General features: G+C 41.7%; 2 protein-coding genes across 2 annotated transcripts in view; both read left to right on the top strand.

Annotated features, from left to right (window-relative positions):
• The window catches only part of LOC311120840 (NLR family CARD domain-containing protein 3-like), a 167,056-nt gene that overhangs the window by 68,894 nt on the left and 73,043 nt on the right, over positions 1-25,119 (top strand). The window contains exons 4-5 of the mRNA XM_084195404.1: positions 19,401-19,574; positions 21,158-21,331. Coding sequence (XP_084051530.1) covers positions 19,401-19,574; positions 21,158-21,331 — 348 coding nt within the window. The remainder of the gene's footprint in view (positions 1-19,400; positions 19,575-21,157; positions 21,332-25,119) is intronic.
• LOC311120841 (stonustoxin subunit beta-like) lies at positions 23,167-24,626 on the top strand (the record flags this gene model as incomplete). Its single annotated transcript, XM_084195405.1, has 2 exons — positions 23,167-23,390; positions 24,100-24,626. The coding sequence occupies exons 1-2, from the start codon at positions 23,312-23,314 to the stop codon at positions 24,624-24,626; spliced, it is 606 nt and encodes a 201-aa protein (XP_084051531.1). The 5' UTR covers positions 23,167-23,311.

Genomic DNA, 25,119 nt, shown 5'->3' with positions numbered 1-25,119 from the left:
AGACAGCAACAGAAGGGGGAGACAAGAGAGACAGCAACAGAAGGGGGGAGACAAGAGAGACAGCAACAGAAGGGGGGAGACAAGAGAGACAGCAACAGAAGAGGGGAGACAAGAGAGACAGCAACAGAAGAAGGCAGACAAGAGAGACAGCAACAGAAGAGGGGAGACAAGAGAGACAGCAGCAGAAGACAGAGAAAGTAATGGAGAGAGGCAGAGGAGGGGAGAACACACAGTAGACTGTATCACTTAAAGCTGCTCTATAGATTCTAATTACTGCACAGTGAGTGTGTGTGTGTGTGTCTGTGAGTGTGTGTGAGAGAGAGAGAGAGAGAGTAAATAATGGTAAAACAGCATTATTATGATAGTCATACAATGTCAAATATTTCTTAAGTATAAACATTCTCCATGATGAAATAACCTTAGGCTTACAATAATACAACATTGAAAACATGAAAACACATCTACATAACACCATTAAATACAGTTGGAAGGTAGTAACAACTATCAAACAGTTTCCATAAAACAGATAAACAACAAGAAAGTTGGATCAACATATTTAGATTTCTTGATGCTGCACTTTGCCGTTACATTACCCATACACTTGTTTAAGGTCATACAAAGGCAGAGTTCAGTATCAGCATTTTAGGGGTCATAGGTCAGATCAGTGGTTATGGTTGATATGCACGGACATTTGTATAGACTGCTCTTTGCCTTTGTAGGGCAGTAGTTCAGGTGGCTGCCCTTGCCCTTTAGTCTGCCTCCTGTCCCTCCTTTCACCATGGAGACACCTTCCTGAAAACAATGACTCCATACTTCATGTCCTTAAAGATTAGAATGTTCCAATGTGGTTGGCCAAAAAGATGACAAGATAGATCACACATTCATCATTCAGGGTTACTATCAAACAGAAATGTCACATTTCTGGTTTGTCCATACCTTGTTTCCTGCTTGTAGCAGTGTGCGTTTACAGGAATCGTTCTCTCTAACTATAAGTCACATGATTTCATGATAATATTTTTCTGCAGTAAGAGGGTGATGCAAGTCAAGGTGTCCTTGGATCAACGTCAACAAGAGTTCTAACCAGCATTGTTAAATTAACTGTTGGAATTGCAAAAAATATATATGTTTTTATTGTCAGATACACCGGATAGGTGCAGTGAAATGTGTTGTGTTACAGGGTAAGGCATAGTAGTACAGCACCCATGAAGCAAGTTAGTGTTAAGTGCCTTGCTTAAGGGCACATCAACAGATTTTCACATTGACGGCTCGGGTATTCGAACCAGCAACCTTTCAGTTACTGGCCCAACGTTCTAACCACTAGGCAATGTGACCATACCATACCAGGTCCCGCCCTAAAAGAAGACAATGTTTAAGTGTTCAAATGTAGTCCATGAAGAGGTATTAGGATTATGTGCACAGCTATTCTGCCGTACAATTGCAAACTGCTGCTAGACATTTGGTCAAAGATGAGTTCAGACCTAAATCAGGCTTCATAGTATCTGTTATATCTTGTGACAAAGTGTCCTGGTTCAATTATCTTCTGTTTCAGAGAAAATGGAGGGTCAAATTTGATGTAACTACAAAATCCCAGTAAAAACCAAGGAAACAGCAGTAAGTGAGGTTACTGCCATCTGGCTTTGTTCCACCATGTTCTACTGCAGTTACTACGGTTTTCCTTGGTATTCTATCAGGCTCTGAGTTCAGGCCATCCCGACCATGACACTCACCCTCACACACTCAAAATTCCGCGGAAAAATATTAGATAATTTTGGTCATAAAGTCAGTCTTTTCCAAAACTGAGTTTAGTGAGACTTGTGGTTGTGACTGCATCACAACGTAAATGAAGGTTGCCCACATGCCCACACCAAGTAATAATCAATTCAGAATGCAACTGCACCCGACCCAATCGTAAAGCCAGTGGTAAATTTGGGTTGACTGTGGATATCACTATGGGGTTAATTAGGGACCATCAGTAAATTACACCATGTACATGGAACAACATGTTAAAATTCCAATAGCTCCAAATTTGGATTGCAAAACTAAAGAGAGACATCAGACAAGACACAGAGACAGCAACAGAAGAATAGGATACGATGGAGAGAGACACCAGACAAGACACAGAGACAGCAACAGAAGAATAGGATATGATGGAGAGAGACATCAGACAAGACACAGAGACAGCAACAGAAGAATATGATATGATGGAGAGAGACACCAGACAAGACACAGAGACAGCAACAGAAGAATAGGATATGATGGAGAGAGACACCAGACAAGATGAAAGACATCAATAGACGACACAGAGAAAGTGATGGAGAGAGACAGAGGAGGGGAGAACACACAGTAGACTATCACTAAAAGCTGATATAGGGATTCTAATTACTGCACTGTGTGTGTGTGTGTGTGTGTGTGTGTGTGTGTGTGTGTGTGTGTGTGTGTGTGTGTGTGTGTGTGTGTGTGTGTGTGTGTGTGTGTGTGTGTGTGTGTGTGTGTGTGTGTGTGTGTGTGTGTGTGTGTGTGTGTGTGTGTGTGTGAGAGAGAGAGAAAGAGAGAGAGAGAGAGAGAGAGAGAGGAGAGGGGAGAGAGAGAGAGAGAGAGAGAGAGAGAGAGAGAGAGAGAGAGGAGAGAGAGAGAGAGAGAGAGAGAGAGTGAGAGAGAGAGAGAGTGAGAGAGCCAGAGTGAGAGAGAGAGAGAGAGAGAGAGAGAGAGAGAGAGAGAGAGAGAGAGAGAGAGAGAGAGAGAGAGAGAGAGAGAGAGAGAGAGAGAGCGAGAGAGTGTTTAGGTACTGTGGGATTATTTAATCAGTTTGGCTCATTGGACAGGTCAGAGTCTATATTTGAAGTTATTGAGTGGTTTTTGGCAGTACACTAGTGATGTATTCATGGATTTTGCTGTTGAAATTCCTTCCCGGACCCTCCTACTGGCTATGGGCTAAGCCACCGATGTCTTCAAATCCTAGGGGAGAGAGGAGCTGCTACCCCTGGGGAGAGAGGAACTGCTACCCCTGGGGAGAGAGGAGCTGCTACTCCTGGAGAGACAGGAGCTTTTACCCCTGGGGAGAGAGGAGCTGCTACCCCTGGGGAGAGAGGAGCTGATACCCCTGGGGAGAGAGGAGCTGATACCCCTGGGGAGAGAGGAGCTGCTACCCCTGGGGAGAGAGGAGCTGCTACCCCTGGGGAGAGAGGAGCTGCTACCCCTGGGGAGAGAGGAGCTGTTACCCCTGGGGAGACAGGAGTTGCTACCCCTGGGGATAGAGGGGCTGTTACCCCTGGGGAGACAGGAGTTGCTACCCCTGGGGAGAGAGGGGCTGTTACCCCTGGGGAGAGAGGAGCTGCTACCCCTGGGGAGAGAGGAACTGCTACCCCTGGAGAGAGAGTAGCTGTTACCCCTGGGGAGAGAGGAACTGCTACCCCTGGGGAGAGAGGAGTTGCTACCCCTGGGGAGACAGGAGTAGCACCCCTGGGGAGAGAGGGGCTGTTACCCCTGGGGGAGAGAGGAGCTGCTACCCCTGGGGAGAGAGGAGCTGTTACCCCTGGGGAGAGAGGAGCTGCTACCCCTGGGGAGACAGGAGTTGCTACCCCTGGGGAGAGAGGGGCTGTTACCCCTGGTGAGAGAGGAGCTGCTACCCCTGGGGAGAGAGGAGCTGCTACCCCTGGGGAGAGAGGGGCTGCTACCCCTGGGGAGAGAGGAGCTGTTACCCCTGGGGAGAGAGGAGCTGCTACCCCTGGGGAGAGAGGGGCTGCAACCCCTGGGGAGAGAGGAGCTGTTACCCCTGGGGAGAGAGGAGCTGCTACCCCTGGGGAGAGAGGAGCTGTTACCCCTGGGGAGAGAGGAGCTGCTACCCCTGGGGAGAGAGGGGCTGCAACGAAGAGAGACTGCGACCCTGCTCGGGAAGAGCTTAACGATTGGTGATTGTTGGGGCACGTTTGGCAGGAGCTTCAGTAATGAAGATTGCTGAACTTGCTGATGTTACACAATATGCCATGGCCGTCTCACTCACCAGGTCTCAACCCAATTGAAGACAACCATCAACAAAACACTAAATTATGGAATTTCTTGTGGAAGAATGATGTCACATCCCTCCAATAGAGTTCCAGACACTTTTATTTTCTTATTTTTTCATTTTTTAACCTTGACAATAAACATTTTAATGAACCACAAACACTTGATGTTTAGGGATGGCACAAACATAGGGAGACAGTTTGCGTTCCTTCTCACATATGCACCTAGGAAGATGCAGTGTTTCTCAACCTGTCATTTTACATAATGTTGCAAGACACATACCATCAAATTAATCCATAGACTTTTGTCCATATTTACAGAAGGATGTCAAATTGTTCCTATATTGAAAGGACATAGGGAAAATAAAGTCAAACATTTCAATACAAAATAATAAAAACAATCACAGCATTACTCAGTCTTAATGTATTTTAACCATATTAACCAGTTTAATCAAATTGTTTTCATTTGGAACACTAAATCAGAACTACATTTGGAGTTCCAGACACTTGTAGAATGTTTGCCAAGACACATTGTAAGAGCTATAAAGAGACAGGGAGTGGGAGAGAGAACAGGTAGAACCTGATATGGAAATGAGCAGAACAAACTAAAGGAACTTTCCACCACCGAATGATCATTCCAGACTCTACTTCTATTGAGAGACATATAAAAGGTAAGACGACGATTGTTATGTGTATTAATATAGTTGATGATATTGTTATGTGTATTCATATAGTTGATGATATTGTTATGTGTATTAATATAGTTGATGATATTGTTATGTGTATTCATATAGTTGATGATATTGTTATGTGTATTAATATAGTTGATGATATTGTTATGTGTATTCATATAGTTGATGATATTGTTATGTGTATTCATATAGTTGATGATATTGTTATAGTGTTATAATAGGCCTACTCTCCTTAACATGTTTTGGATATAAATGAGATGCGGGATGTGAATTAGTTCTGTTTCCAACTGTGTGCCCCAGGGTGATCGCTCCTACACTATCTAGAATCTAAAAGGGTTCTTTGGCTGTCCCCATAGGATAACCCTTTGTAGAACCCTTTTTGGTCCTAGGTAGAACCCTTTCCACAGAGGGTTCTACATGGAAGCCAGAAGGGTTTTACCTGGAACCCAAAAGCGTTCTCCTGTGGGGACAGCCAGAGGACCCTTTTGGAACTATTTTTTCTAAGAGTGTACTGTATCATAGGTCTATAGACTTGTCTTCTCAAAACAGGCTTAAAACACAACAAGCAACAACATTTTCTCTTTCTAATCTACTGTTAACTCTTTTCACTCAGGAAGGTATGTTATGTGAAAGAGAGACAAATAAATACTGTGGAAAGACTAACAACAACTTACACTTCCTCAAAACAGGTTGTGTGTGTTCATTAGTGCCCACCGTAGCAAAACGTTTGGCAACAGAAACCGTTTAGGTTACCTTGTACAGCGTTTGGAGTAAACTATTTATGCAACATTTTAAAACTGTTGTCTGCTGTATAAACTAATGAATACGACCCAGGTAGTAGCCTACAACTCGGCTGTTGATGCCTGCCTGATGCTGTAACCTGAACTTAGCCTGAGGGGTGGACTATGATGCTAGCTAGATATACTGGTTTTCTAAAGTTAGCTAGCTTCAGTTATCTTCACATTCCAGCTCAGGCCTCATCCATTAGAATAGACAGAGTGCCAGTCATCAGGAAGGTGCTCTCAGCAGAACGGAAAATATATAATGACTTGACAGTTTAATCATACAAAATGGCGCTAACTGGACGTGGGCAAGTCAAATTCAATCAGTGGAGGTTGCTGAGGGGAGAACGGCTCATATTAATGATACCATTCCACCTATTCCGCTCCAGCCATTACCACAAGCCCGTCCTCCCCAATTAAGGTGCCACCAACCTCCTGTGAATTCAATATATCAATATTCATTCGTCATAGTTCTACATTTCCCATTTCGTATGATAAATGTAATTGTATCATAGTTCTACTATAGTGTAGCGATCTGTGCAACTTCCGGCTTGAGTTTACTGTGAACACTGAGGCTGTACCCATTTAAGTTACAGTTTTAACAGAGACCAAGTAGGCTATTTGATCATAATGTAAAAAAGGCCTCCAATAACATTTAACGTGGAAATAGCTGTTCTATCATTCAGCCTACAGTAGCAGCCAATGTGTGGTGCTCAATGTAAGCCTACATTCCATGAGACATTCCAAAAAACATGCAGAGCTTGACATTAACCTGTTTATCTACTTGTCCTTCACACAAGGAGGAGGTGACTGAAAATGTTGTTGTGTTTGATGCAAGAAACCACTTTACTAAATAAAATGCATCATTATTCCCATGTACTGTGATGCAATTCCAACCAAGTAACCCAATTGGCGCCAGTGGCACGATGCGTGGTTGTTTGCCTTTTTACAAGTGCAACCTGGGTTCACTTCCCTGCCCCGCTGTTTGCTACATTGGTGTCAGAAGTAGTATGGTGTCTGTGAGGCCATCAGATTGCACGGCCCAGATGTGTGAGGGGTCTGAGTAGTCGAAGCACGAGACTTGCTTTTATAGGGGGCAGTGTGAGACAGGTTACAATTCCCATCGCAGCAATAGGGTTTACCTAGTTTTGGCCAGCGACCTGGGTTCACTGCCCTGCCCCGCTGTTTGCTACAATATTAATATCACAGGCTACCCGACGTCCGTTGAACAAAGAGACACAACAATATGAGTGAAAGGATTTTAGGATAATATCAGTTCGTGTTTATTTAGAGTTGTCTTCTGGGTTCAGCCTTCTAGCTTCCTTTATCAATTGGGTGAAATATAACAAATGACATGGTCTCAGAGTTGGGAGATAATCAGTCCCAGTTTAAATCGCCCATGGTATCCATTTCATTATTTCCCCAGAGCAGCAAGGGAATCTAGAGACTCAACCTTTGCAGAATCAGAATCACCTTTATTCACCAAGTACATTTGCACATACATATGTAGGATCTTAATTTGAGCCAGTTTGCTACAGCAGGAAAATATTCCTGCAGCAACAGGAAATGTGAATTATTATGTGAATTATAATTAATGGACATTTTTGTAGCGGTTGATACATTTTTATTAAGCGAAACTCAAGTCTGCCATTTCTAAGTGGAAATTACAAACTTCAGAAGCCTTTTAAAACCTCAAATACACTACAAGTTTTACATTTCCTGCATTGCGGTAAAGTTATTCTGCAGTGGAGGGTGATCAAATTAAGATCCTACATCTGTACACATAATTCTACATGGTGATAGTGACAGACAACATTTAGAGACAGAATACAGACAGAAGAGTTTACACAAATGTCTGTACAACATTATACACAACTAGGAAGAGTGAGCATAGAGCTATAAGAGAATGAACAGTTGGTATACAGATATACAGTACAGTGGGAATACAGTTGATATACAGATATACAGTACAGTGGGAATACAGTTGATATACAGATATACAGTACAGTGGGAATACAGTTGGTATACAGATATACAGTACAGTGGGAATACAGTTGATATACAGATATACAGTACAGTGGGAATACAGTTGGTATACAGATATACAGTACAGTGGGAATACAGTTGATATACAGATATACAGTACAGTGGGAATAAAGTTGGTATACAGATATACAGTACAGTGGGTATACAGTTGATATACAGATATACAGTACAGTGGGAATACAGTTGGTATACAGATATACAGTACAGTGGGAATACAGTTGATATACGGTGGATGTCCACATTTACAGTACCAGTATAAATATATCTAAGAGAGATGAACAGAGTGCTAATGCAGTATAGTTCAGTTATTTAGTGTACAGTTCAGAGATGGCTTGATGTGGTGTGCAGCATAGAGTGTATAGTCCTTTAGTCTCTATGGACCAGATGGTAGTGTACAGTTCAGAGATGGCTTGATGTGGTGTGCAGCGTAGAGTGTATAGTCCTTTAGTCTCTATGGACCAGATGGTAGTGTACAGTTCAGAGATGGCTTGATGTGGTGAGCAGCATAGAGTGTATAGTCCTTTAGTCTCTATGGACCAGATGGTAGTGTACAGTTCAGAGATGGCTTGATGTGGTGTGCAGCATAGAGTGTATAGTCCTTTAGTCTCTATGGGCCAGATGGTAGTGTACAGTTCAGAGATGGCTTGATGTGGTGAGCAGCATAGAGTGTATAGTCCTTTAGTCTCTATGGGCCAGATGGTAGTGTACAGTTCAGAGATGGCTTGATGTGGTGTGCAGCATAGAGTGTATAGTCCTTTAGTCTCTATGGACCAGATGGTAGTGTACAGTTCAGAGATGGCTTGATGTGGTGAGCAGCATAGAGTGTATAGTCCTTTAGTCTCTATGGACCAGATGGTAGTGTACAGTTCAGAGATGGCTTGATGTGGTGTGCAGCATAGAGTGTATAGTCCTTTAGTCTCTATGGACCAGATGGTAGTGTACAGTTCAGAGATGGCTTGATGTGGTGTGCAGCATAGAGTGTATAGTCCTTTAGTCTCTATGGACCAGATGGTAGTGTACAGTTCAGAGATGGCTTGATGTGGTGTGCAGCGTAGAGTGTATAGTCCTTTAGTCTCTATGGACCAGATGGTAGTGTACAGTTCAGAGATGGCTTGATGTGGTGTGCAGCATAGAGTGTATAGTCCTTTAGTCTCTATGGACCAGATGGTAGTGTACAGTTCAGAGATGGCTTGATGTGGTGAGCAGCATAGAGTGTATAGTCCTTTAGTCTCTATGGGCCAGATGGCCAGTTGGTGAGGGCCACAGCATGGGGAAATAAACTGTTCAGATGGGTCTATAACATCCAATCACATAGGTTTACAGCAGCTGACAGTTGCAACGTTATTGCTAATAACTCAAACTGCCTTATTTAGATAAAAACATAATCTCTCTACAGATGTAGGATCTTAATTTGATCACCCTGTTGCAGCATAACTAAAACTTGTAGTGTATTTGAGTGTATTTAAGCTTTAAAAAGGTTTCTGAAGATGATCAATTGCACTTTTCTATTATAAAATTAATCATTCATTATCATCCACATAATAATTCAAATGTCCTGTTGCTGCAGGATTATTTTCCTGCTGTAGCAAACTGGCTCAAATTAAGATCCTACATCTGAAGCAATACACCTCTCTTTGATGTACATGGCTATATCAGGATTGACTTTTGACCATTTGACATCTTTTATTTACTGTTGTTTAGGCCGGTTGAATGAGTCGCCTATAAAAGCTACTTCATCTGCAAGAGAACAGGCGGCTGCACCAGCGACTGTAAGAAGTTATGTGATTTCCTCATATGAACGTGAAAGTAAGTGTGTAGCCTACGCAGTTACACAATGGCTGTTGAAACTGGGGCACATATTTCTCTGTAACATTAGAAGTCGGATAAATGTGTTGATATGTAGGAAAGACGGGCAGACTCTCGTAGGTCTAGGCTAAACTACAAACTATTATAAGGTTAGGTCGACGTCAGACATTCAATAGTCAGAGTAGGTTTGAGCTATGATCACATATCATGCTGACAAACCTGATGGTCTCCGTTTGAAATGGTGTGTAAAATACCATGCCTAGGCTACAAGCTCTGTCCTGCTACTGTTAGGTCTATAACGTTATGGGAACTGATCTGAACAGGTTTAGGCTGGTCATCTAGGATATGTAGGCTATAGCTGAGGTATAGACCTCCATCTGTATCAGGACTAGGCTCCTGCTACTGTTACTGTTATAACGTTATGGGAACTGATCTGAACAGGTTTAGGCTGGTCATCTAGGATATAGCTGAGGTCAGTGGTGATTTTAGCATGTCAATCTTGGTGGGGCAAAACATAAATAAAGGGGGATGCATGCCAGCAAAGCCACTCCACAACACAACACTAAACAATACATTCATTGCACTATAACGGTGAGAAACGGTGCCCACAAACTGTTAGGGCCTACATAAAGCAGAGTCCCAACAGCAGAGTCCCAACAGCAGAGTCCCAACAGCAGAGTCCCAACAGCAGAGTCCCAACAGCTGTCCTATAATTTCTCTTCATTATTTCTCTTCATATGAAAAGGATTAAAAAGGATTTGCCTGTAGATTGTCGACTTGATTCATGATGATGACTGCTGGCTAAGATTTTGAAAGTATGATGTTGACATGATCAGTCCAATCAAAGCTACTGTAGATATAATGTGATTTGACGTCATTTTATCTGTGGCCAATGACCTTCTTGGATGGGCACTTCTAATGTAACTCTGTGGCAGCACCCAGGGGGCTTGAATTTTCTAGCTCTACCCTTAGACTTGGTGGTGACATAGTGTCCCCATGAGTGACAGAACACTGAGCCAATCACGAAGCAACGCTCTGTATTTTCTTCTGGCTTGCCCCACCACCACAGAAAGCACTGAGCTAGGCTGAAACACCTGCATTTTGGAGCTGCCTTACTCAAGAAAGCAAAAAAGAGACCATGTTTGTATGCGGCTTTATTAACTCAATGATATATATATATTTATTTATTTTTAAATTTTTTGCAAACTGATATGTGACACGTATTAATGCCACAATAACATGCAAAACAGGAAAGGCCACCTGCCCTGAATGACGGGTCGCTGGTTGAGAGAATGCCAAGAGTGTGCAAAGCTGTCATCAAGGCAAAGGGTGGCTATTTGAAGAATCTCAAATATAAAATATATTTTGATTTGTTTAACACTTTTTTGGTTACTACATGATTCTATATGTGTTATTTCATAGTGTTGATGTCTTCACTATTATTCTACAATGTAGAAAATAGTAAAAAATAAAGACAAACCCTTGAATGAGTATGTGTTCTAAAACTTTTGACCGGTAGTGTATATATTTTTTTTACATTGTTAGCAAACTGATATGTGACAATAACCACAATAACATGCAAAACAGAATGACAGGTCGCCACTGGCTGAGGTATAGCCTTTCTGTATAGATCACTGATCCCCCCCAGATCAATCAAGCCTGTTTTAGCCCTTCTGTCTACATTCTCAGATACGTTTAGAAATGAACAGATTCAAAGATAATAAATGGCCGACTTTTAATGAATACAAATAAGTGTGAGACATGGCCTTGTGTTGCTGCACTGTCTATAACTACCTTAACAAACAGTGACTTATTATTATTATTATTATTATTGACAGTTACCATGGAGAAGAGATGTCTGTTAGTAAATGTTTTATAAGAGATAATTAATAAATGATAACTATTGACATTCAAGAATGTTTGCGTTAACTACAGCCAACATGTTGGATCTCTGTTTAGGGGTCAGTTCTCTAAAATGAGTCTCTCTGGGGAGAGAGAGGAGGGGGGCCCTGCCTCTAAAATGAGTCTCTCTGGGGAGAGAGAGGAGGGGGGCCCTGCCTCTAAAATGAGTCTCTCTGGGGAACATGACACCAAAGCTAAGAGGTGAGATGACAATTTTGTTTAAGAATTATTAAGAGTTTATTTCCTAAATGCTATTTCCACAATGTTTCACATGTGTTTTTTAATCAGAAATGGTTGCTTATGGGTACCTTCAATATTACTGTTCTCAGATGTTTAATTAATAGATTTTAGATGTATATCATTATTATTATTGTTCTTGCAAAATGCTATATATCCATTGTTTAGCTGAAATGGAATGTTCGTATCCTGTATATTTGACTGTATTATCTGGTTGTCTCACCTAGCTATCTTAAGATGAATGCACTTACTGTAAATTGCTCTGGGTAAGAGCATCTGCTAAACAGGTGGGGCTCTGCCCTGAATGACAGGTCACCACTGCTCCAAAGCAATTACATGTTGCACAGGAACCACTGACTCACTGCATGTTTCTATTATCAAGACACCTGCTGGTACCTCTTAACTGGTTAGTACAGCTCATGAGGTGTCCTAAATATCTGCCAACTAGGTGGGACACTTATGAATAAAGAGGCTTCATGCATAGCTTTAATTTATACCCATAAGAGTAGGACTAAAATGGCTTTATTCTCAGCACTTATACGACACATTTTCTACTCTGAGACGCTTTTTGGATATGGGCCCAGATCTCAAAACATCGTTTTAAAAAACGAATCATTTTGTTTTACATAATAAAAAATGAATATTACTAATGTAAGCCACTGTAAAGACTTGGTTTAGTTTATTGTGTGGCCCTGCTCATGTCCGCGTTCTGAAACTGTCCGCGTCCACGTACGGTTTGGCGCCAAGCATATTGTCCAGTTACGCGCAGAGTGGGCTGAGGTGATGTTGGGAAATAACGACGGAGTTCGTTACAGTGTTGAGACACCGAAGTTTATTGTTCAATTTGCTTTTTTGCTTAATGGTCAGTGACAGAATGAGTGTAGCCAGATCCTTTTCACTCGCTAGTCTTGTTTAATTGTGTGGTTCAATGGGTTCGTCATCATCCTCGAGGGACAGACGAACGACCTGCTAGTTAGCCAAGCTAGTCGGTACAGCTAGCTAAGCTAGCTACTCCACCAGCAGCATCCTAGTTATCCTAGCTACCACTACATCATCACCGGCTGCCTGCATTTCTTGTGGACCGATGGAGCTCCCTGGTTGTTTCTTCCACCTGTTAAATACCGTGGAGGGCTTCTCCCTCTCTCGTTGACGGATGCTGGCTACCTACCATCCCTCTGTCCGGTTCTCCTCTTCACTAGATGGACGGTAACTTTAGTGTTTAACCCCTCTGTGTCCAAGGACTGAACTTTTTGAATATTATTTTCGGGGCGCCTCAAGTTACATTTTTTACAACCTTTATTTCTGATAAAATTAGTTCATTGCATCCGCCATGGAGCCCAGTTTCATAATATTACCTTCTGTCGCTGGTTATGAAGTAATCACGAAAAAATAGGCCTTATGTTTGGCATTTTTCACCCTGCCAGCTCCTATTAGTTCTATTGAGCTCCGTGACACCGACTCGCCTTCAGAACATTCTATTCCCAGCCCATTGTTCTGCGTCACAATGCCAGCTTCACTATTGTTATCAATGAGACCTGCCTGCGCTAACCCTGTAGGTTACGGCTACTTGGTGAGCGTTAACCCTGTAGATTTACCTCAGGTAACTGATTATTAACAAGGTTACGGCTAATTGGTGAGCGTTAACCCTGTAGATTTACCTCAGGTAACTTATTATTAACAAGATTACGGCTACTTGGTGAGCGTTAACCCTGTCGGTTTACCTCAGGTAACTTATTATTAACAAGATTACGGCTACTTGGTGAGCGTTAACCCTGTAGGTTTACCTCAGGTAACTTATTGTTAACAAGGTTACGGCTACTTGGTGAGCGCACACACTGTTCACCTGAGTACATGTTGTGGTCACCAATAGTGAGGTGAGACACAGTTTAAGAGGCGATGGCTGGCGGATAGCCATCAAACATTAAACATTTTCTGGTCATGGTTAACCATATTAGTTTTAAGAAAAAAGTGTACAATCTAAACAAAACGCATGTCCCTGTCCTCTTTTTCAAGATGTGGCAGATTTAAACAACCAGAAGACATTTTTTAATTAAGAAATAACAATTTTTCTGATGACTTCTTGTTTCTAAATGGCTGCTGGGTAATTTGATATGCATCGAAATCTTCGTTCATAGGCATCAAATTTAGCGAATGCTGCGCAGGTTCACTGAGTTGCAAACCAAATGGGTATAATGGGGTGATTGTTGTCTAATCGGGTGGTCTAGCTAATGGATTTGTAGATCTGACGCAGTTGCTACCTCAGATTATGAGCCTAGCAAGTGTCATATAGCTCAGTTGGTACAGCATGGCACTTGCAACGCCAGGGTTGTGGGTTCGTTTCCCACGGGGGGCCAGTATGAAAATGTATGCACTCACTAACTGTAAGTCGCTCTGGATAAGAGCGTCTGCTAAATATGTAAAATGTAAATGTAAAAAATGTCATGAATAAGTTATGTAGTACCCACAGATGGCCAAAGGGAGGCGCAAGAGTGCTATAAACCATACTGTTTTTTGCCATAAAAACCCTAAACCTAACAATCAATCAAATGTATTTATAAAGCCCTTTTTACACCAGCAGATGTCACAAAGTGCTATACAGAAACTCTTACACTACTTATAACCTATTTTAGCCGTAACCCCTAATTCTAGGGTAGGGTAGCCTAGAACACTTTTAGAAACTATTTTAGTAATAATATTATCTTAGTAAATACAATTATAGTATTAAATAGTGTTTTGATTATTTTGTTGTTATTTTATTATATGTATAATTGCAAGACAGAACACTTGATAAATAAGACACATTTGTTTTATTTTTCAAATGTGGTTTGAATTGGGTGACCTAGTAACCTCTGTATGAAAGTCCAGCAATTGGCGTGGGGCAGGTTTGAGACTGATCTAATACACTTTATTTCTCAGCTGCCTCACCAACGTCTGTCCGTGAATTCATAACTTTTAATTGCTAAATATTTCCAATAGATGGCAGCATAAGACCACGAAGCATCAGTTATTGGCTACAAGCAGCAATATGATTGATATAAAATAGCATGCAACCAAATACTATATGTCCCATGATTTTCTAAAATGGTCACTCATTACTTTAACTAGCTATATATCTCATATTAGGCCTGTGATGCTTTTGGAATAGCAATTAAATAGTGACTATAGCAGGAGTTGAACTCCTGGTAAATAATCACTAGTCAGATGCTCCAACCTCAACCCTAGTATACATGCATTTTTAAATATCTAATATTACGATTAAACAACCTCGGAATAGATAAGACAAGAGTGCGTCTTCCAACCCGCCAATAAATTACATCATGCAACCCTCCCGGTTAGCAAATGTACCTCAACATGCCCCTCACTTGTGCCAGAAGGCAGAGTGCTTGCTGCTGGTTGATGAATCTGACAATGAATGTACCAGGAAAATACGTTTTTCTCAATCAGAGGTGACTAGATTAATGTTCAGGCTTATTGATAATCGTTATAGTAATCAAGTATAATTTCAAAACATGAGCATTAAACAGGTAATAATAAACATGAATCATCATTATATTATTTCACAGTAATCTGTTAAATGCTTTTTCAGTCGTTCCTCTTGCATTAGCAGTGTGGAAAGGGACAGTAAAAAGCGTGTGCAGGAGTTTTCCTGTGAGGGGGAGTGGTGGTGTATCCAGGGAGAAAACTAAACTGAGCTTCTGAAATGTTATTCATGGTCTTATGCTTCCATCTATTGGAATTATTTAGTAACTGCAGTAGTACTGAATAAAGTATATCCTTACTAAAGTATTATTTAATTAATTAGTTAATTTTACCACTTACAACCATAAAATAACCATTTATAGCATAACAAACAATGAAACTGACATAAACCAAAAACACCATACATTTAGTTAACTATATATATATATATATATATATATATATATATATATATATACTATTTATTTAGATGGGTGACATTATCTGCCAAAGTAACACCACTGTAGATAAAGAAGAAGAGTTCTCCAGTAGGTGAACCAAAACATTCAAAGGTCATTTTCTCAAAATTGAGGTTACAAGTTTATCATCTTTCAAAGCAGAATTACTTTCCCATTGTTCCTCAACTATAGTGTATGATATACCTTTTTCTAGCTGAGTCTCTACTTTTATCCAATGTAAAAACACAATTTCAAATTTTGCTACATAAGATCAAGCCGTTCGGTCACGTTTGACTGAGGCAGATATATATTATTACTGTGTAAAACCTAGCAGTACTACTTATTTCTCTGAGAGTGAGGCAGATATATATTATTACTGTGTAAAACCTAGCAGTACTACTTATTTCTCTGAGAGTGAGGCAGATATATAGCATTTTGCAAAAAAACATGATTATTTGTCTCTCTGAAATGAAACCATCAAGTGATATATTTTAAACAAATATATGTCTGTCATTGAACAATCCCATGCCATGATTAGCTAGTGAAAAAACACACCTATCTCTTTCATAATTTCTTTAAACAATAAAAGCTAATTTACCAACATTTCTGAAAATGGATATATAGCGTTTTGGAATGAAACTCTTGTTTCCCCATCTGAGCTCAGAGTAGATGAGAGACGTAATGTTTGTCTCTGTTGTGTTGAAGCCCAATCAAGCAGGAGAGACCAGCCTCCCCTGTACCCAGCTGTGTGTCAATGAAGAGTGACTGGTCTATGGATCCACCTCAAAACTTTAGAGAGGGAGACTCTTCTACTGAACAAAGGTAAGAAGAACTCAAGGGTCATGATCAGTGAGTTAAACAACACTGTCTCTAGTCATTTCTCCTCTCCCATTTTACCATTTATTTTTGTTGTTTTCATAATCCATAGGCCAATCCTTTTTTCCATTTTCCACAATATTAAACAAACACAACATTCCGTGTGTGTGTGTGTGTGTGTGTGTGTGTGTGTGTGTGTGTGCACTCCCTGGATGAGGAAATGTAATCTCATGTTTTGTCCACAGAAGCAAACAGGAGAGATCAGAGTCAGAGATTCTCAGTGGTCAGTCTTCCCAGAGTCATCAAACAGACCTGGCCTCCATATTCAGTGTATGTGGTCCTGTTATGTACATTTGTTTTTGTTTACCTCAAGTAAAGTTGATCTGTCAATCATTCATTCATGTGTTAATGAGAAAGCATTTCTTCTCTTGCTTAACTTATTTACTTGATTTATTTCAGTTGCTTGAAGAGAATATTATGACATTTGTGAAGAAGGAGCTGAAGATGTTCAAGAGGATTCTTAGTCCAGAACTCCCAGAAGGCTTTGAGAGTCAGAAGCAGGATAAGGAAGTGGTGGATGCTGAAGATGAGAAGCAGGAGAGCAGTGCCAGAGAGGGGGCTCTGAAGATCACACTGCACGTCCTGAGGAAAATGAACCAGAAGGAGCTTGCTGACACACTGGAGAAAAGTAAGAGCTGTCTGCCTCATGTTGAATGCTGTTTTAGAACATTTAAAAGCTGTAGATAAAGTACAGCTAAAGTAGCTGTGTAACTAAATGATATTGTAGCAGCCTTAACACTACACCTAGTATCCTCATTAAGTAGCAGCAGGGATGTGTTGTGGTGATTAATTTAGACAGAGAAGAGGAGAGACAGAGGAGAGAGAGAGAGAGAGAGAGAGAGAGAGAGAGAGAGAGAGAGAGAGAGATAGAGAGAGAGTGAGAATAATATAATCAGTCACAACAGTGTGTAATGCATTATGAAAACATTTACAGATTTATACAGACAGTTAAGAGAATAAATGATTCTAATTTATAAACTTTATAAGACAGTCTTACAATACTGTAGGCATTAAAACAGACGTAATATTAATATCCTCTGTGTTATTTCTAGATTCAGATGAGCGTGCTGTGGTTCTTCAACGTGAACTCAAATCTAATCTAAAGAAGAAGTTTCAATGTGTATTTGAGGGGATCGCTAAACAAGGAAACCCAACACTTCTCAATAAGATCTACACAGAGCTCTACATCACAGAGGGTGGAACAGGAGAGGTCAATAATGAACATGAGCTGAGACAGATTGAGACAACAACCAGGAAACAAGCAAGACCAGAGACTGCAATCAAATGTAACGACATCTTCAAACCCTTAACTGGACAAGACAAACTTATCAGAACTGTTCTGACAAAGGGAGTCGCTGGCATTGGAAAAACAGTCTCTGTGCAGAAGTTCATTCTGGACTGGGCTGAAGGAAAAGCAAATCAGGATGTCCAATTTGTATTTTCATTCCCTTTTCGGGAGCTGAATTTGATGAACGGGGAAAAAAACACTTTGATTAAACTTCTCAATCACTTCTCAAAGGAAACCAAAGAATCAAGAATCTCCAACTACGACAAGTACAAAGTTCTGTTCATCTTTGATGGTCTGGATGAGTGCCGACTGCCCCTAGACTTCCAGAAGAACAAGATCTGTTGTGACGTCACAAAGTCAACCTCAGTGGATGTTCTGCTGACAAATCTCATCAAGGGAAATCTGCTTCCCTCTGCTCTCCTCTGGATAACTACCCGACCTGCAGCAGCCAATAAGATCCCTTCAGGGTGTGTTGACCAGGTGACAGAGGTACGAGGGTTCAATGACCCACAGAAGGAGGAGTACTTCAGGAAGAGATTCAGTGATGAGGACCTGGCCAGCAGAATCATCTCACACATAAAGACATCAAGGAGCCTCCACATCATGTGCCACATTCCAGTCTTCTGTTGGATTTCTGCAATAGTCCTTGAACACATGTTGAGTACAGACAAGAGGAGAGAGATGCCCAAGACTCTGACTGAGATGTACTCACACCTTGTGGAGTTTCATACCAAACAGAAGAATGAAAAGTATATTGGGAAAGAAGAGACAGGTCCACACTGGAATAAAGAGAGTATTCTGTCACTGGGAAAACTGGCTTTTCAACAGCTTGTTGAGGGCAATCTGATTTTCTATAAAAAAGACCTGAAAAGGGCTGGCATTGATGTCAATGAAGCCTCAGTGTACTCAGGATTGTGCACACAGCTCTTTAAAGAGGAATGTGTTCTGTACCAGGACAAGGTGTACTGCTTCGTGCATCTGAGCATTCAGGAGTTTCTGGCTGCTGTATATGTGTTCCTCTCATTCATCAACAACAATGAGAATCTAATGGCTAAACCTCAATCAACGTCCAGGAACTTTTTTGCGCTGTTCAGAGACAAGCCTGAAGTTACTGTCTACAAGAGTGCTGTGGATAAAGCCTTACAAAGTGAGACGGGAAACCTGGACCTGTTCCTCCGCTTCCTTCTGGGCCTCTCACTGGATTCCAATCAGAAGCACTTACGAGGTCTACTGACAAAGACAAGAAGCAGCTCACAGAGCCATGAAGAAACAGTCAAGTACATCAAGGAGAAGATCAGGGAGAATCCCTCTCCAGAGAGGTGCATCAATCTGTTCCACTGTCTGAATGAACTGAATGACCATTCTCTAGTGGAGGAGATCCAAATCTACCTGAGATCAGGAAGTCTCTCAGAAGAAGAACTGTCACCTGCACAGTGGTCAGCTCTGGTCTTTGTGTTGCTGACTTCAGAAAAGGAGCTGGATGTGTTTGACCTGAAGAAATACTCCAGATCAGAGAAAGGTCTTCTGAGGCTGCTGCCAGTGGTCAAAGTCTCCAGAGCTGCTCTGTGAGTACATAAAATGACATTTAAGTACTAATCATCAGGAAGAAATATTCAGTTTAGAGAAATATATTTATTATAATATGTATATAATATATAGTATTACATTGAAAAACTTACTGAATCAGTGCATTGATGTTCACATTAGTATAACAATATGACCATACAATTCTAGGAGACGGAAGATGAATCTATATGTTGTTTGAGAGAATAAACCAAATGCATCTGCCATTGTCCTTCTACACTACTGGTGTTAAATTAACAGTTTGTGAAATCATGATGATCTCTTTGCAGGTTGTCAGGCTGTGGAGTCACAGAGGAAGGCTGTGCTTCTCTGGTCTCAGCTCTGAAGTCAAACCCCTCACACCTGAGAGAGCTGGACCTGAGTAACAATGACCTGAAGGATTCAGGATTGGAGCTGCTCTCTGCTGGACTGGGGAATCCCCACTGTAAACTGGAGACTCTGAGGTAAGTATTCCTGTAGTTGGTCAACAAGTGATAACTGTTCACCAGATCCACATGTGTTTACCAGGCACACATAGTCCACACCATATGTGTTTGGACAGTGAAGCTTACAGTTTTACATTTGGTGCTATGCTCCAGCATTTTGGATTTGAGATAGAATGTTTCATATTAGGCGACAGTACAGAATGTCACCTTTTATTTGAGGGTATTCATACATATCTGTGTTACTGTTTAGTTATGAAAGCACTTTATGTGTCTAGTTCTCCCATTTGAAAAAGTCATAATAATTTGTACATATTCACTTATATTGTATTAATTTATTCATAAGTTTAGTATTTGGTCCCATATTCCTTACCTACAGTGATTACATCAAGCTTGTGATTCTACAAACTTGTTGAATGCATTTGCAGTTTGTTTTAGTTGTGTTTTAGATTATGTTTTTCCCAATAGAAACTGAATGGTGAATAATGTCCTGTCATTTTGGAGTCACTTCACTTGTATTGTCAGTAAGAATAGAAGATGTTTCTGAACACTTCTACATTCATGTGGATGCTACTATGATTATGAATAATCATAATTGAATCGTGAATGATGATGAATGAGAAAGTTACATAGGCACAAGGATCATACCCCCTCTGTTATTGGTAATGGTGAGAGGTTAGCATATTTTGTTGTAGCCTCTGTAACTTTCTCACTCATTATTATTCATGATTCATTCATGATTTTTCTTAATCAAGGCATCATCAGGATTAATTTAGTAGTGTTTAGAAACATGTTATCTACTCACTTAGACAGAAAATTACTCCAGTCATCATCCACCATTCAGTTACTATCGGGCAAAACATAACCCAAAACAAACTGCAAATACAACCAATGAGTTTACAACCAAATACTAAACTTTTAACTACTTTAATACACTATAAGTGAATTAGTTAGAATACTTATGAATTACTGATGAATGAGAAAGTTCAGTTCTATTGGGCAAAACATAACCCAAAACACAACCAAAACAAACTGCAAATTCAACCAACGAGTTTGGGACCAAATACTCAACTTTTGACAACTTTAATGAATTATAAGTGAAATGGTCAGAATACGTTTGACCTCGTCAAATGGGGGACTAGATACATAAAGTGCTTTCATTTCTAAACGGTGAAACATATATGTATTAAAATACCCTCAAATAAAAGGTGACATTATATACTGTCACCTCATATGAAACATTTGATCTCAAATCCAAAATGTTGGAGTATAGAGCCACATTTAAAATGTTAGCTTCACTGTCAAAATAGATATGGTGTGGACTGTATACTCAATACAATCTAAATATGATACCTCACTGTCTGTCTTTTGACTGATACTGCTTTATAAACTGCTCTGGTCAGTCTACTCAAATATTCGTAATATACATTTTTCTCTCTACACACAATATTATGATTTTTTCTAATAATGATACATTAATATATGAATAGATATGGCAGGTTTCAGGACACTGGTATATCTGAATATGTAGAAAAAATATACTGCCACTATTTTGACCACCAAAGAATAGCAGTGTGGTTTTAATATGATTTGACTCTTTGCAGGCTGTCAGGCTGTCTAGTCACAGAGGAAGGCTGTGCTTCTCTGGCCTCAGCTCTGAAGTCAAACCCCTCACACCTGAGAGAGCTGGACCTGAGCTACAATCACCCAGGAGACTCAGGAGTCAGACTGCTCTCTGCTGGACTGGAGGATCCACACTGCAGACTGGAGAAACTCAAGTATGTAGAGGGTTTATGTCAATGTTCATATCAGACATGTTGGAGTTATCAGGCTAGTTAAGACAAACATTCTGACCATCACTTGGACTAAGTTATATAAAGACTGTGTGTGTCCAGTGTGTGTGTGTTCTGTGTGTGTGTGTGTGTGTGTTTGTCCAGTGTGTGTGTGTCCAGTGTGTGTGTGTGTGTGTGTGTGTGTGTGTGAGTGTGTGTGTGTGTCCAATGTGTGTGTATGTGTGTCCAGTGTGTGTGCATGTGTGTCCAGTGTGTGTGTGTACACTGGACAAACAAAAACACACTGGACACACATACATACTGGACTCACACACACACACACACTGGACACACACACACACAAACACACACACAAATACACACACACATTGGACACCCTGGACACACACACACACACACACTGAACACACACACACTGGACACACACACACACACTGGACACACACTGGACACACACACACACACACACACACACACACACTGGACACACACACACACACACACACACACACACACATACACACACACACACACACACACACACTGGACACACACACACACACTGGACACACACTGGACACACACACACACACACACACACACACTGGACACACACACACACACACACACACATACACACACACACACACACACACACACACACTGGACAAACACTCACACTGGACAAACACTGGAAACACACTGAACACACACACACTGGACACACACACACACACACACTCACTCACACTGGACACACACACACACACACACACACACACACACACACACTGGACACACACACACACACACTGGACACACACTGGACACACACACACACACACACTGGACAAACACTCACACTGGACAAACACTGGAAACACACTGAACACACACACACTGGACACACACACACACACTCACTCACACTGGACACACACACACACACACACACACACACACACACACTGGACACACACACACACACACTGGACACACACTGGACAAACACTCACACACTGGACACACACACACTGGACACACACTGGACACACACTGGACACACACACACACACACACTGGACAAACACTCACAAACTGAACACACACCCACACACACAGTGGACACACACACAGATTGGACACACACACACACACTCACACTTGACACATACACACTCAGACTGGACACACACTGGACACACACACACACACACACACACACACACACACACACACACACACACACACACACACACACACACACACACTGGACACACACACACACACACTGGACACACACTGGACACACACACACACACACTGGACACACACCCACACACACAGTGGACACACACACACTGGACACACACACTGGACACACACACACACTGGACAAACACTGGACACACACTGGACACACACACACACACACACTGGACAAACACTCAAACACTGAACACACACCCACACACACAGTGGACACACACACAGATTGGACACACTCACACTTGACACACACACACACACACTGAACGGACACACACAAACTGGACACACACACTGGACACACACACACACACAGGACACACACACACTGAACACAAACACATACACACTGGGCACATACAAAGAGGACACACACACACACGCAACTGGACACACACACACACACTGGACACACACACACACCACACACACACTGGACACACGCACACTGGACACACACACACACAGACACACACACACACACACTGGACACACACACATACAAACATACTTAACACAGCTTGTACAAAGTTATATGCTGACAGTGTGTGTGTGTGTGTCCTGTGTGTGTGTGTGTGTGTGTGTGTGTGTGTGTGTGTGTGTGTGTGTGTGTAGTGTGTGTGTGTGTGTGTGTGTGTGTGTGTGTGTGTGTGTGTGTGTGTGTGTGTGTGTGTGTGAGTTCAGGTGTATCCCTCAATGACTGTCTGTTCTTCTGCTTACCGCTACAGTGTGGAACATGGTGGAGAGAACACAATGAAACCTGGACTTAGAAAATGTGAGTGTTGACTGCTGTGAAGAATATGACTAAGAATAAGTCTTAATTCAAGTGAAGTCAAAGTCAAAGACCACCATCATTACTTACTTGGTCATATTAAATATCAGCTGTAGTTCTACAGAAGCACAAATCAGGGACACCAAAGTTTACAAAGAGTTGCTTTGACAATGTGTGTGTCTGTGTGTGTGTGACGTGTTCGTGTTACGTTAGAAATGTGTGTGCGTGTGTGTGTATCCAGTGTGTGTGTGTGTGTTCAGGATGTGTGTGTGTGTGTGTGTGTGTGTGTTCAGGATGTGTGTGTGTGTGTGTGTGTTCAGGATGTGTGTGTGTTTGTGTGTTTGTTCAGGTTGTGTGTGTGTTCAGTGTGTGTGTGTGTGTGTGTGTGTGTGTGTCCAGTCTGTTTGTGTGTGTTCAGGGTGTGTGTGTTCAGGTTGTGTTTCCAGTGTGTGTGTGTGTTCAGGATGTGTGTGTGTTCATGCATGCATATAGGTGTGAGTGTGTGTTCAATGTGTGTGTGTAATTAATGGAATAAGTGTGTTTTATATTACCATACAGTATAACATATGATCATAGAACAAATCTCAAGTTACCTTAACTTCTCCTTTTGATACCTAGAAACATCTACATTAAATGAATTAGTGAAAAGTGAGTTAACATTCTAATGTGAATGATGATGATTTCTAATATTGTGTCTGGTTTCATCCATCAGATGTCTGTGATCTCACACTGGACCTAAACACAGTAAACAGACGCCTCTCTCTGTCTGAGGAGAACAGAAAGGTGACATGGAGGAGAGAGGAGCAGCCGTATCCTGATCACCCAGAGAGATTTGAGGACTGGGGACAGGTGCTGTGTAGAGAGGGTCTGACTGGGCGCTGTTACTGGGAGGTAGAGTGGAGTGGGAGAGGGGCTGATATAGGAGTGGCATATAAAGGAATCAGCAGGAGAGGAGTGGGTGCTGACTGTGTGATTGGATCCAATGACAAGTCCTGGAGTCTGACCTGCTCTGACTACAGTTACTCTGCCAGGCACAATAATAAGTCCACTACCATAGACGTCCCCTCCTCCAGCACCCACAGAGTAGGAGTGTATCTGGACTGGCCAGCCGGCACGCTGTCCTTCTACAGAGTCTCCTCTGACACACTGACCCACATGAACACATTCCACTCCACATTCACTGAGCCCCTCTATCCAGGGTTTGGGTTTTGGGATGTTTACTCCTCAGTGTCCCTGTAAATAATAACCATGGTAACACTGACACACACACACAAACTGGACACACACACACACACTGGCCACACACACACACACACAGTGGACACAAACACACACACACACACTGGACACACACACACACACACACACACTAGACACACACACACACACACTGGACACACACACACAGGACACACACACTGGACACACACACACACACTGGACACACACACACACACACTGGACACACACACACTGGACACACACACACTGAACACACACACACACACACACACTGGACACACACTGGATACACAAACACAACGGACACACACACACTGAACACACACACGCTGAACACACACACACACACACACACACTGGACACACACACACTAAACATACACGCTGGATACACACACACACTGAACACACACACGCTGAACACACACACACACAGGACACATACACACACACACTGAACACACACACACACACTGGACACACACACACA

The sequence above is a fragment of the Coregonus lavaretus genome, assembly GCF_964263955.1.
Source record: "Coregonus lavaretus genome assembly, contig: HAP1_SCAFFOLD_522, whole genome shotgun sequence".
Taxonomy (NCBI): Eukaryota; Metazoa; Chordata; class Actinopteri; order Salmoniformes; family Salmonidae; genus Coregonus; species Coregonus lavaretus.
The sequence above is the reverse complement of the archived record's forward strand: the minus strand, read 5'-3'. Positions and strand labels throughout refer to the sequence as shown.